At 38.2% G+C, this 15,430-nt stretch overlaps 1 protein-coding gene across 6 annotated transcripts in view; it reads left to right on the plus strand.

Moving 5' to 3' along the window:
- The window catches only part of stxbp5a (syntaxin binding protein 5a (tomosyn)), a 236,745-nt gene that overhangs the window by 148,127 nt on the left and 73,188 nt on the right, over positions 1–15,430 (plus strand). For all 6 annotated transcript variants that reach the window (XM_043696459.1, XM_043696460.1, XM_043696462.1 and 3 more), the window contains exons 17-18: positions 10,252–10,377; positions 13,254–13,405. In XM_043696459.1, coding sequence (XP_043552394.1) covers positions 10,252–10,377; positions 13,254–13,405 — 278 coding nt within the window. The remainder of the gene's footprint in view (positions 1–10,251; positions 10,378–13,253; positions 13,406–15,430) is intronic.

Genomic DNA, 15,430 nt, shown 5'->3' on the forward strand with positions numbered 1-15,430 from the left:
TACATCTGCTATTCCTTGGCTCATTGGCCCATCTGATCTATGAAACAGTTTTTTATAAATTGAGTATTCTGCTGAAGGAAGTCATCAACATTTGTGCCACATCACTATTATTATGATCCCAGTTGATTGTAATCCTGGACAGATCAGAGCCCAGAACGAAACTTGGCTTGACAGGTCATGTGTGCTATTTGTGCAGTTTGATTACCAGGGTGCTCAGTCACTGAACATATTCACTCGAGGTTGCCTATGTACTTTTTTTAGCAAAACCACGTAAGATTATTACACAGAAGAGAAAAAGCTATGTGACAATTTTGAAAGATCTTATCTTAGACCATATTAAAGAAAAGTTCAACCCTTTTTTTCTAAGCAATATCTTGTACAGACACTTGACTCCAGTGAAATATCAATCCTATTATAATTCTTTGGTTTCTTCATTATCTGACGAGATGGCAAGCACTTTCTTTTAGACTTTTTGCGCATTCACCAGATGTGATTCAACTTATTCCTATCTCTCCCCAAGATTTACAGACACTAGTGAACTCTCTGTACATTAAGAAGAGTGCTGTTGATGTGAGCAGCTAAACCGTTTAAGACAGTTTTTCAGTTCTGGGAACCTTGAAGTGGCTTTCTAAATCCTGGAGCTCACAGCTGAAGTTAACCTTCTGCTGGTAGACTCTTAAGTGTTTATAAAGTTGAACTTTTAACATTTAACACTTCACTATTTCAACTTAAGTTGCATGCTTTTTTTGGAATAATTGGTTTGAACGTCTTCACATGCTGCTCAAAGATTGCCTTTCTGTCCTTTGTAAAATAAAAGGACGTAATAGTGGTGAAAGTGAGGGCTGCAGATGCTGGAGATCAGAGCTGAAAATGTGTTGCTGGAAATAAGACCAGAAATAAGACCAAACATCCATTTACTTTAGAATCCAAATTCCTAAATATTAACTTTCTTCGCACTCTTTCATGGTGATCTAGACAAGCTATTATTTTCCGAATATATATTCATTTAGTTTACCAACTTGGCAAGTAATTAAGGTTATAGAATGTTATCCTTTATTATTGAGAAGGATTAGAAATAAAAATAATATTAAGCTTCTGTTATACAGGGCATTGAGATTGGATCTCAAATACTTAGTGTAGTTTTGACCGAAGGAAGGATGTATATGTGTTAGAGACTTATTTTCATATTTGGGAGTGAGCAGATTTCTTAGGAATGGTTGGACAGACTGCGCTTGCTTCCATTGAAATTTAGAAGAGTCGAGTGACTTAATTGAAGTGTGTAAGATCATGGAAATCTTAAACATGGATATGAAAAGAAATTCCTCTTTTGGGTGAGTCCAGAGTTGTTTAAAAATTAGGAGTCACCTTTTTAGTGTATGGAGCAGAAGTATTTTGAAGGTTGAACCTCCGAAGACAGTAGAAGTGGTACCAGTAAATGCAACAATATATTGATTACTTTGAATAATCAGAATCTTAAGGTTACTGGAGAGATAACAATGTGGAATTCAAAACATAAACCAATTGATCACAATCTTTTTGAATGGCAGAGCAGACTTGAGTGGCCAGATGTCATAGTGTACTCCTAATTCATATGTTCATGTATGTAAATGCAGCCTTACAAGCTCAATGCAGACAGAGTGCAGCAAAACTGTTCTCTAGGATAGTGCCTAGCCCTGTTACATCATGGTTTCCTATGTATAATGCAAATTTGTAAATTGACCAAACAGCTGTTGCTTTTGGATCTATGAAAAGTGCCTCATGTTTCCCTGAACAATTCTGACTGTACACGTAGCTATGTTGTCTTAAGTTGGTTGTTTGCTAATCAGGGTTACTAGTCATTTACAGATGCTGGAAGCAACATACATTCAAGTATAAGGACTCTTACTTTGTGAATGAGATTGTAGAGTCCTAATTTCATATTTGCCCTGCTTAATATTATTTCTATTTAATTTTTATTCTTTGGGGCCTGTTTTTTCACTTTCCATTACAATTCTTTTAGTGCCATTTGCATGCGTTACCAATGTTCATTACATTGCACATGAATGCCTTGTACTGCAGTGCTTACATCCCAGATACTGGACATATATATTCTGATTATGGGCAAGGGACACCAAATTGTCCACCTGGCCTCTTACTCCCCAGTTTAGAGTCATAGAGATGCACAGCACCGAAACAAACCCTTCAGTCCAACTTGTCCATGCCGACCAGATATCCCAACCCAATCTAGTCCCACCTGCCAGCACCCAGCCCATATCCCTACAACCCCTTCCTGTTCATATATCCATTCAGGTGCCTTTTAAATGTTGCAGTTGTACTAGCCCTACACTACTTCCTCTGGCAGCTCATTCCATACATGTACCACCATCTGTGTGAAAAGGTTGCTCCTTAGGTCTTTTTTTTTAATATCTTTCCCCTCTCACCCAAAATCTATGCCCACTAGTCCTGGACTCCCCTCCCCCGCCCCAGTGAAAAGACTTTTGACTATTTACCCTATTCATGCCCCTCAGGATTTTATAAGCCTCTGTAAGGTCACCCCTCAGCCTCCGACCCTCCAAGGAAAACAGCCCTAGCATATTCAACCTCTCCCTATAGCTCAAATCCTCCAACCCTGGCAACAGTTTGTTCTTTTAGTATCCAGATCTGGTTTTTCCTTTGGTTCTGACTTTGCTCCTGAGTCCTTGCCTTCCTCCTGAATTTGTACTGAAATCCTGGACTCCAACTAATAACAGATGTTTGTCTGCGTAGGTAGCTCTGGGAGTCCAACTGCATTAACCACCTTCTGCCACTAGATGGAGCCTGCCTAATCTATAATACTATTATATAACATAAATTATTTCTTTTATATTTTTAAATTTTGTTTTTTGATTTGCCAATGTAAGGACTTAACCATTTAATGTATAGGTGGCATTGTATGTTAACTTGGAGGATGAAGGTATAATATTTCAATTTTTTTTCTCTTCTAAAGAAGGCTGTACAGAACCAAACTGTCTAGTTTTAACATTGATTTCTATTGTTATCACAGATTCACTTAAAGTATTTTCACTTAGTCATGATTGTTGGAAATGCATCTCAAGTTGCAAGTGTAATTGAAAAAGCACACTAGTCTTGAATATGCAGGATGTCCTTACTTACAATTGTTTTGAATTGTCTGAAAGCATGGGAGTCTGTAGTTCCTATTTGCTTTCTTCGTAGTAACAACTTGGTCAATCAAGATTAACTTGACCTTTTCTGCACTTTTTCTCCTGTGGTATTGTTGTGATCATTAAAACTTTGGGATTCTCACGTCTGTCTTGAGTGTAAGGTGGAAAGATTCAGCAACATGACTTTTGTTTTAGAAATTATGATGAAGATTCCTGATATATTAATATTACTTCAATATTTGGGTACTTAGATGGACACAAGCATGAATAAATTTGTTTGATTTGTATTTCTGTATTGTATGATAAGGCAAAGACATGGTTTTGGTTTAGGTTTTACGTTCTGAGTGTGCTTTTGGGTTGTCTGGAAATTTGTTTATATGAATTTAAATAAGACTTTAAAAATACCTTAAGGTAGGTAGTTCATTGCTTTAAAACTAAGGGTAGGGGGAGGGCTGTTGCTGAGCAGCAATATGTGCTATGACAATGTTTCCTCTTAATGATTAGGATCTTAGGATTTGATAAAGAACAAAATTGCATAGACACTAGCTTTGGCTCAACCACCTACTTGTTTATTAAAATAAACCACCTGATACCCTCAAATACCTCTAAAGTAGTTTAAAATATCAACACCTTGATTACTTTTAATAATTTAAAACCCTCCACAATTCAGCCTTAGCTCCCACCTGAAGCTCGAAAACTTACTAGAAAAAGCCTTGACATGAAAAAATACAGGCACAACTCTACATCTGAGCCCCAACAGCAATCAATTCAGACCCAAACCACCTGGATTTGTTTATTTCTTTCAAATGTTTTAAACCTTTAACAACATCTCTAATTTGGCTGATAATATACAATCCTCTTTCTGTTGTGAATTGCAAATGAACCAGATTGATAGTCCCTGAACTTTCTTCCAGTTACAATAAAGTTCTTTCATTTTTGCCTCTTGTTATAATTATTCATACCAAACATATCACAATCGCATTAAACACATCTTAATTGTCCACACTATTCTTAATGTCTAATAGCTAATCATCTTTAGTGTATCGTACTATTAGTTCAAATGAGTATGACGAGTGAAACAAGCAATTATTTTCCATTGGAAAACTAATTCAGAGAACATGATCGGATCGCAAAGTTCTCAACATCTCTCCTCCTGTTTAGAAATAGCTCTGCAAACAACATTTGGCTTTGAGAATCTTTCTCCCCAACACCGTCTTTCTCCCCACCCCCACCCACCACCACCAAAAGTAACAAGGTATCAAGTGTATTAACAGCCAGATTTCAATACTAATGATCAATCTCTTGATTGCATCAGACAATGCAAGAAATGGCATTTTTCAAGTAAACAGGATCCCATGAAAGCAGTCAGACAATGTTGAATTCCGTTTGAGTATTGTCTTTACTTAATGTCTGAACTTCATAAGTTCATAAGATATAGGATCAGAGTTAGATCATTCAGCCCATCGGGTCTGCTCCACCATTCGATCATGGCTGATGTGTTCCTCACTCCCATTTTCCTGCCTTCTCTCCATATCCCCTCGACCATTACCAATTTAAAATCTGTCTAGCTCTTCCTTAAATTTACTCACTGTCCTAGTATCTGCCACACTTTGGGATAGTGAATTTCACAGATTCTCAATCCCTTGGGAGAAAAAGTTTCTCCTCCACTCTGGTTTAAATATGCTACCCCTTATCCTAAGACTATGACCTCTCGCCCTAGAATGCTCCACAAGTGGAAGCAGTTGCTTCACGTCTATTTTATCCACACCTTTTATCATCTTGAATATCTCAATTTGATCTCCCCTCATTCTTCTAAATTCCAGAGGGTATACGCCTAAACTGTTCGATGTCTTTTCATATGACTGACCCTTCATCTCTGAAATCAATCTAGTAAACCTCCTCTGAACTGCTTCCAATGCCACTACATCTTTCCTCAAATAAGGGGACCAAAACTGTGCAATACTCCAGGTGTGGTCGCGCCAATACCTTGTATAGTTGCAACAATACTTCCTTACCTTTACATTCTATTCCTTTAGCTAAAAAAAAGCCAACATTCCATTCACTTTCTTTATTATCTACTGTACCTGCGTCTTGGTTTTCTGTGACTCATGAACCAGTACACCTAGATCATTCTGTGCTGAGCACCCCAAAAGTTTCCCTATTAAGATCATGGATCAAAATAAAAGGGAAGGTAACCTAAGTGCATGGTCTCTCACTTACCCACGTTAAACTCCATCTGCCACATAATGGCCCACTCTCCTAACCTATTTATATATATATTTGTAAGGGTCTTGTTTCCTCACTACTGCATGGTCCACCTTTCTGCTTGTATTGAGAGGGTTGGCATTTATTTCATAATACTACTAAAAATGGTTTTTGGGGTTTTTTAATGTTCTATAATTTTTCTAATTGGAGGGTATTCTGATTCCACAAATGCAAGGAAAGAGAAACCGGTTCTTTGCGTCATTAAAAACTGAATTATTCAGAAGGTCAGTGAGAACGCATGCTCTTTCCCTGAGACAAGCAGGTCATTCAGAGAGAAAAGGGCCAATATTATCAGCAGTGCAGTTTAGCAGGCTGTAAAACAGCCATGGCTGAAGAATAGAAGTCCTAAGCAGCTTAGAAGTTAGTGGAAGATAAGTTCCAGAAGCAGTGGGTTTTAAATATAACTTCCCAAAGTGGTGTTGGGGTCAGGTCCCAAGCTGAAATTTTAGTGCCCAGCTCTGATGTAGCAAACAATGTCATTTGGCTCCGACCAGGTTGTAACAGCTGTGCTGCAGCTCTAACTGGCCTTTGTGGTTATGGTCCCCTAAACTGTTCCCACTGAAGATTTGTGACACTTTGAAAGCCTCAATATGGGATCAGAATGGGAACCGTTTGCAAAGCACTTCAAGTTTTCAGAGAGGAAAATGTCTTATAAGACTGTTGAATGCATGTATTTAAAGAACATGCAAAAAAACAAGTCCATTGTATTAGAACTTTATTTAAAGGTTTAAGTGACGTCAACGAAAGAAGATTGCATCGAGTGAATACAAAAGTTTGCCAGAAAGAAACCAATTATAGCTGTGACCACTGAGCAAGTAATTTTCAAATGGAAACAGGCTGACCTCCAAGGCTCGAGTATCTGTAAGGTTGTTGAGGGTTAAGAAGTTGAAACTTTATTTCTGACATTTGTAATAAGACCATTTCAGAGTTCTTACACAGAGTAAAATAGTTTGTTTTTTATCCTTTTTGTGTGTAATAAATTGTTCTTTTGTTAAAGTATATTGACAGCTGCTTGTGAGTATGTTTAGTGACTGAACTCTACACCAAACAAATTGCTTATATAAAACTTCTAGTCTATCCAGCCATATTTCTCAGAAATCTGACTCATCCAGCCATCAGCTGGGAACATAATATTCTCTACAACCAAGCAGCTACAGAATTGTAATGCTTTGGCAGATGGAGGTATGATCCCCAGTAGAGCACTTAACTTCAGAAGGGAGGCATCATATTTCATGTGAGCAAATGGTTTAATTTAAGGTTGATTGATGTGTTATGTAAATCATTGGCATGAATCTGTGACCCAGAATTTCCTGAAAATTGTGCCATAGTATTGTTACACTATGGGCTTAGTGCAAAAATTTCTGAAAAGACCAACCTCTATTTTGTGCTAACTGTCATGCCACACCATAGTTGTTTGTGCTGTGTTCACTGAAAACATGCCATAGCCTTTAGAACTTGCTGTTTATATAATGTAGGTATTCAGACCTCACCACTGATCATTAACATATAACTCAAATTATACCATTTTCTTAAGAGTTGTGATGAATTTCTTTGAAAAGAGGTTAATCCTTCAAGTCTAAATGAGAGTCCATTAAAACTCTGCAAGCCACTCCTCCATTCAAACTGTCAATGGTCAGTAACGTACTGGAATGGAATTACCTTAATTGTCAAATATAGGAATGCTGGGGGATGTCATATTTTTGCATAGGTTAGTTATGGGCATTGGATTTGAGTTGAAAGGATATCAGAAACAAAGTTTGATTTGTGAGTTATCATATTCCATTTGAGTTTTAATAAGATTATAAATTATAATGGATAATATAACTAAATGTGCAAAAATTGGTCACTGCATTGCAAAGGGAAAACAAATTCCCATTGCCCTCAGCAGTTAGATGGATTTCAAATCAAATTTCACTGTTAATGTAATAGTTTAATTGTGTTAGGTAACTGATATAAATCCAAGCTAGTCACATGGCTTCCAATGCCAGCCTCTTGAGTTTTCCGTTACCTTTAATTTCCTTTTCCAGTAATTAACTGTACATAGTGTGCTGATAATATTCGAGCTTTGGGTTAGATGCATCCAATCTATTTCCATGTTTATTGATCAAAATGGAATGAGTTTAGATAAATTAATAAATGTTTTTGCATTTCCTTAGTGCAGCATCTGTTTTCAGGGATATCAATTGAGATGTAATCTATGTATCATTTGACATTTTTTTTAAAAGGCTTGAAGTGAATTTATCTCCAGTAAACAATGTTTTGCCAACATTTGCATTTCTATATGTTGTAACACTGCTCAACTTGCATGCGCAAAATGTAATCTAACTGATTTATTTACTGTAAAATATTTTTGTAGTATTGATTTTGAAAAGTTATTAGTGTTGTCTTTGCTGAAAAGGCCAGCATTTATTACTATGCTTTCAGAAGGTTTGATACAGCTGTTTGATCATCACAAAGAGAAATTAGTTAACTATGTTGGCGCGTGACTGGAGTAACATATATACAAGTAAAAATGCCAAGTTTATATCCTTATGGGGATGTGTGAACTCACTGAACTTTACTTCAATTCAACAGCATTAAAATCTCTTTTGCTGCCAGTTTTTTTTTTAACTACACGTTTTGAGAACTCAGTTTAAATTCTCAAACTGGTTTCTCTGTTCCTTAGATTATTAGTCCAGGCTAGAATGCCTCATGCATACTTACTGAACTTTACTTCAATTCAACAGCATTAAAATCTCTTTTGCTTCCAGTTTTTTTTTAACTACAGGTTTTGAGAACTCAGTTTAAATTCTCAAACTGGTTTCTCTGTTCCTTAGATTATTAGTACAGGCTAGAATGCCTCATGCATACTTGCAACGCAAAACTTAATGGTAGAGCATGTCATCTCAAGACAGTCAAAAAGAAAATAGCTGCAAGGATATCTTGAAGGTTTCACTTAAGAGTCAAAGTAGATATCAAAACTCCTGAGAGACTTGCTGTACTGTCATGTCAATTGACATGCGACCTATGCACCATCTGACAATATTTTTCAGAAGGTTTTAAATTAATTTATCTCCTGTAAACAACATTTTAACAAATAAGAAATGTGCAGCCCCTTTTCAAAACAAGCTCCTATTAGAGGTAGTAAAAATAAGAGGTGGAAATCTCAAGGCAGTATTGCTTCCAAAGCATTCATCTGTGGTAGCCTGCTATTTACACAAGAATATTAATATCGACCTTGGCATCATCCATGTACCCAGTGGAACACTGTCAAGCATCCCACATCATAAATATGGCCATCTGCCCCTCAAATGAAGTAGTGTTCAGGCTTTTGGATTATTAGGCTGGAAGCATAGCCAATATTGCACCCGAGATGCAGATTGATCAAGGGCTAACTTTTCACATTTAACAAAGAAGAATCACCTTTTGAATTACTGAATTGTTTCTTTGAAATTAAAAAAAGTGTTCAACTAATTCATATACTGCTTGCATTGCCCTCTCTGGTACAGTACTACAGAGTAGTCTTCATGCAATTTATACTTGGAAACCAAATTTGCCATTAGATTGTTTGAAAATGTAGCTGAACCAGAAAGGGCCTCAAATACAAAAGCAAAGACTGTGAAGGTTGGAAATCTGAAACAAACACACTGCTGAGAAATTCACCAGGTTTGAAAGCATCCATGCAGATAGAAACATTTTGAATCTGGTATGTCTCTTCAGAGCTAAAGTTCAGACCTGCTGTGGGGTTTCTCCAGCATTGCCTTAAGTTCTAAACCCCAGTTGACACTGAAATGACCTCCATTCAGTAATATGATAGGATTTCTTCATTTGCCATTTTAACCTGACCAGAACGCACTCATCTCAAAGACAATTAGCAATGGCACTTGGGTGTGGTCAGGTTCAGATGTGTGAACTATCTCACCCATCAGCTTGAGAGGAGAACAAGAATATTGGTGAGCAAATTCAAACTTTCCTGTTTAGTTATTGTGATTTGAAGGTGGTTTCTTTTGTTGTGGTTCTGTTCACCGAGCTGGAAGTTTTTGTTGCAAACGTTTCATCCCCTGGCTAGGCGACATCATCAGTGCTTGGGAGCCTCCTGCGAAGCGCTTCTTTGATGTATCCTCCGGTGTTTATAGTGGTCTGTCCCTGCCGCTTCCAGTTGTCAGTTTCAGCTGTCCGCTGTAGTGGTTGATTTATTGGGTCCAGGTCGATGTGTTTGTTGATGGAGTTTGTGGATGATGTAGTAGTGTACAAAGTACCATGCAAGGACTGCACAAAACACTATATAGGACAAACAGGAAGACAGCTAACAATCCGCATACATGAACATCAACTAGCCACGAAACGACACGACCAGCTATCCTCAGTAGCCACACACGCAGACAACAAGCAACATGAATTCGACTGGAACAACACTACTATCATAGGGCAAGCCAGACAGAGAACAGCCAGGGAATTCCTAGAGGCATAGCATTCATCCACAAACTCCATCAACAAACACATCGACCGGGACCCAATATACCAACCACTACAGCGGACAGCTGAAACTGACAACCGGAAGCGGCAGGGACAGACCACTATAAACACCGGAGGAAACATCAAAGAAGCGCTTCGCAGGAGGCTCCCAAGCACTGATGATGTCGCCTAGCCAGGGGATGAAGCGTTTGCAACAAAAACTTCCAGCTCGGCAAACAGAACCACAACAACGAGCACCCGAGCTACAAATCTTCACACAAACTTTGGTTTCTTTTCATGGAATGGTCATTGGATTTAATTTACAAGCGATGTAAGACAGTAATTATGCTCAATGCAATTTGTGCAACCTTTAAAGGCATCTTATTAATCAAATATGTTTTATCTTCTCTAGAATTAGAAGTACTCCATTAAAACAAGGGGCAGGCTATCAAGCTGAAGTGGTAATTCAATTGGTTTGGGTTAATGGCGAACCTCCACAGCAGATCAGCAGCCTGGCAGTGAATTCATCGTATGGACTGTAAGTACCTGTCTTTCTGTTACTAAATCTCTTGATCATCTATGTGCAATAAACTGCATGGTACCTTCCTTCTGTAGGTTAAAATTTAATATTACATTATTGCTGAATATGCTTCCGGCTTTGGGTCCATTAGATCTCAAGTTAACTTTTGTTTCAAATCAACTTTTCTGTTTCTGAATGAGGTGAGACTAGGTACTAATCTGTTCATTCCCAATACTCTGAATTCCTGCCAGAGACTGTAGCCACCATATTGGCCAAGTTCATCTGGATGTTCTCACTGTAGTTATCACCCACCTTTTCTTATACTGTGCTCTTTCTGACCCTGTGTCTACATTTTCAAAACCCTCTTAATTTTCCTCTACTTGCTTGATGTTTGTTTGTCCTGTAAATCACATGCAATAGCTTCCCTTCCTACCTTTATGTCATTGCTTTTGAAGTCATGGGGATCCATCAGTGACCCCTTCCTCTTTCTCACTTGCAGCAACTTCATCCAAAAACAATCCATCGTATTTTGCATGTTCTGAGATAACATCCAACTTGATCTCACGAGCACATTTCATCCCTTCTGCTGCCTCTAATTTGTTCCAGCTTACCTGACTTATTAAGCAAGAGGGTGAAATGTTAACGGACTAGCCGAGAATTCAGGTGAGGGTACAGTCAGATCAGCCATAATCTTATTGAATGGTGGAGCAGACTTGAGCTGAATAGCTTACCCTTTCAAATTTGCATGTTTGTGTGACACCAAGGATTACGTGGGCTCCATTTACAGCACTGAAGCCATTGTCTTCAATCCCCACCCCTATCTCAGTTCCATAACTTCTAGCTCCATCCTTCTACATGATCACTTTGAAGCTGAGCCTAATAGTTGGTAATCTATCTGACCCGGAGGTCAGCATTTGACCCCATTGACCATGCCACCAGTGATGCCTGTTTTCATCTCATTGACATTGCCTGTTTTTTATTTGTTCCTGGGATCTGTGTGTTGCTGACAAGGCCAGCATTTGTTACCTAGCTTAATTACTCTTCAGAAAATGTTAGTGAATGAGCCATAGCAGCCCATTTGGTGTAGGTTCATGCAATTGACTTGGGAGTGCAGGATAAGGATGAAACTTGCAGGAGGTGGTATTTCTCTGTTCCCCTTCTAGGTGATGGAAATGAGCAAGAGGTGATGTTTAAAGAGCTTTCATGAGCACACCTTGCAGATGTGCTTACTGCTGTCTCTGCATCAGATGGAGTGAGTTAATATTTAAGATGATGGATGGATGGCTGAGGAGGTGGTCTGTTTTGTTCTGGATGCTGTCCAGCTTCCTGAGTGGTAAGCCACACTCACCCAGGCCATTGAAGAGTATTTCAACATGTTCCTGATGTGTGCCAAGTAGGTTGTGCTCAGGCTTTGGAATGTGAGAACAAGAGGTGAGTTACATTCCTAAGAATTCAAAGCTCAGGCATGTTTTTCCAGTTTATAATATTTATATAACTAGTTCAGTTCAATATCTGAGCGTAGGTAACTTCCCAGAATATAGATGCTGAGGTTTCAATGATGGTAATGTGGTTAAACCTCAAGGGGAGATGTTTGAATTTAGAGTCGGGTATTGCCTGTCACTTGTGTGGCTTGAATTAACTTCCTGAATCTCTGAGGGTGTAATACCAAGGGTAGTCGTATGGGGTCAATCAATGAGATTATGACTGATCTGTGATGTAATTCTAACTGGCAATGTATTTCACTATTTCACATGCCCTCCCTCTCCTCTTCTGGTCCTTGCCCCTTACTCGTTCACTCCCTGTCTCCCTCACCCACTCCTCCTTTAAGACTCTTCTCAAAATCTACCTTTGGACCAAGTTTGGGTTCAGTTTCCCTTTCTGATGGGCGTATTGACCCAGTTGCTGTGCTCCAGAAACCCAGTGCATCTGTGTAAAGTCCAAAGCAAATTTCCCGAATGTATGCTATTGACATTCATTACAGACAATCAACTCATCCAAATTCCTATTTAAACTAGGGATGAATAACTTTTTCATAGCTTTCCATTGACTTCAATTTTTCGAGATTTCTTTTGTGTTTTTGGTGAAATACTGTATTGCTGTGTAGGATGCTCACTTACCAGCTCTGATACACCTTTTACTTTCTGTCTAAGGCTGTAATCAGTTGTGATCCTGGTAAAACTCAGTATTGGTTAGCAAATTATTGTTCAGTGCATTCAGTTGGCACAATCGATTACACTTTTCCATCATCTTTGCTAATGTTGAAGCTAGGAGATGGACTGGTGATTGGCCAGATTGGATTTGTGCTAGTTTTTTGTGGGTGACGTGCATCTGGACAATTGTCTAATGGTGCTCGGAGCTAGTTCTGGAGCACCAATTTTCAGGATGGCAATCAGTATGTTATTGAGGTTTGTAATACTACTTGTTTCCAGTCCTCTCAGCCAATTTTTGAGATCATGTGAGTGAGATATTTTGGCTGAAGACTGATTTTTCTAATGGTGGGGACCTGAGGAAAAGGCTGAATTATCAACTTCCCACAGGTGACTGAAGGAACCTTTGGCTGGATATGGCCAGAGTGCAGGGCATGGATCCAATCCATTTTTTGTGGCGTCACTTGTGCGCTAACTTCTTCAGCTTGGCACCTACATTTTCTTTAAGGATGCCTGATTCTAAAGATGGCATGTTCTGAACTCCTTCTGAAGCACAAATGGTTTGGTGGTGATCAAACAAGGGGTATATGTTAGAATATATTCAGTTGTTTTTAGCCAACTATCTGTAGGTTGTAGATGTGCATTCACTTGAAACGCTGGATTTTCAAGGAAGGAAGCAGGCTTTGAGTGTTTAGGATTTTCTAGTGCACAGAAGATATTGTATTAATAATGCATTTTTCTTTTTAGTTTGGTGTTTGGAAACTGTAATGGCATTGCAATGGTTGATTACATTCAGAAAACTGTACTACTAAATCTGGGCACGATTGAACTATATGGATCAAATGATCCTTATCAGAGGCAACCAAAGTCCCCACGCAAAACACGACAAACTTCAGGAGGTAAGCACCGCTGTTTTACTTGTATATCATCTGCTAGAGCTAAGGTAAACATGTGCTCAGTAGACTTAGGCACAATCTTCGTAAGAAACCTGTGTGTAAAAACTTTAATTAGGCAGAGTCCCAATACAGGGAACTGATTATCTAGACTCGAGCATTGTAAGACAGCATGAAATGCTGAGCCACAATCGTCACTGCTATGAAAGAAAGGTTTTATTTAAAGGGAGCATTACCATCAGTCTGAGTTCGTAGAATGTCTGCTTTTCATTAGTTGCTGGGATAAAACAGTATTTGGTTTTGCAAGCTGTTGAATAGTATCTCTCAACTTCTCATGAAAGACGCTTACTAAAATTGAAACAAATAGTTCTGTGTAAGGAAATGGGCAGTGTGAACTTGTTCATTGGCTGTTAGGAGATAAGTGAGATGTCCCAGGATTGTAGCTGGGTTGCTAAGATTCTGGTAGTCAGACTTTGATCTACAAGCAATTAAAAATTGAGAGAGGTGGATGCATATAAACAAAGTGGAGTTAAGGTCTCAATTACATTACTGTGATTGTATCATACATTAGGTCTCAGAGGGCAGATGGACAATTCCTGCTGTGATTTCTTACATTATTTCTAATCTGCATATGAGTTGGAATCAAAGTGTGGCATCCCTTTGCGCTATATTATTCTATGATACCAAACAAATAGTTAAACTCTAATGTTAAGGAAAAGCAGTAAAATAATGAAAACATTCGTTCTGATGTATGAGAATTTGATTATTGCACAAATCAGTGGCTGATGTAATTCAATGTAAAAATGCGAATATATCGACAAGGAGCCAGAACACAGATTTTGAAGTCAACGACTTCGCAATCTGTATAATTCGAAAGAAACAGCTAATGATGAAACACGAAGTGATGTGTAACTGCACATAGTTTAACATTTATAATTGCTGTAAAGGAGGAATGAATGCAATGACTAAAATGTTGAACTGTATAATTGGGTTAACTAATATAAAGAAGATATATGATGTAAAGACTGGACATCCTATTTACAGACGTGTTGAGTACTGAGTTTACATTGCGTCAACAAGAGAAAATCATCTCAATTTTTATTTAAATACCAAGAGTATAAGCACAGGTACAACTAAAGACATTACAGGTCGTTCTCCTATAACGCGCATTTTATTAATGCGTATTTGCTATAACACGATTGACAAATTGGGGACACCGTTTCTAAAGCGCAAACTTTAAAACGTATATTATTTATAGAAGTGATTCCAGCTCCATTAGTTTAAATGCTGCTGCTACAACATGATTTTCTTATACACAGGAATGCACAACAACAGAACTACCATGTTTTAGCAGAACTGACTATTTTATAAATTAAATTTTAATTTACTAAACAATATAAAGGTAACAGGACAACTGCATGAATGTGGATGCCTAAATGATCTAAGGTAAAGCTGTCAGCAGTTTGATGAATTCCAACTCAGAATTATGATCTAAATGCAGAGTTGCAGACACTGCGATACATTAGGTCGGTATGACTGAGAGTGAGTTGGTATAGGAATCCAGAAAGTAGATGTGGAGGAGCCTTAACTCTTGCAATTGTCTAACAGGAATGAGGAATTGCAGCCTGTAACTGGATCTAATGATCTACGTCCCAAAGTGCTGAAAGCAGTCCTAATAAGAGACGGTGAATGCATTGGTATTCATCTTCCAAAATTCTGTAGACTTTGAAGTGGTTTCTGCAGATTGGAAAATAGCATATATAAATATACTTAAGAAAGGAGAAAGAGATAAAATGAGGAATTTACAGGTTGGGTGGCCTTATATCAATAGTAGGAAACATGTTAGAATCTATTACAAAGATATGAAAACTGAACATTTAGAAAATCATAGTAAGATTGGACAAGGTCAACTTGGATTTCTGAAAGGGAAATCATGTTTGACCAACCTGTTGGAGTTTATTTGGGAGGGTATGTATCTTGCAGAATACAAGAGGTAAACCAGTCATTGTAGTGTTGAATTAGTATGTGTGG

The sequence above is a fragment of the Chiloscyllium plagiosum genome, chromosome 9 (assembly GCF_004010195.1).
Source record: "Chiloscyllium plagiosum isolate BGI_BamShark_2017 chromosome 9, ASM401019v2, whole genome shotgun sequence".
In the NCBI taxonomy this organism is placed as follows: Eukaryota; Metazoa; Chordata; class Chondrichthyes; order Orectolobiformes; family Hemiscylliidae; genus Chiloscyllium; species Chiloscyllium plagiosum.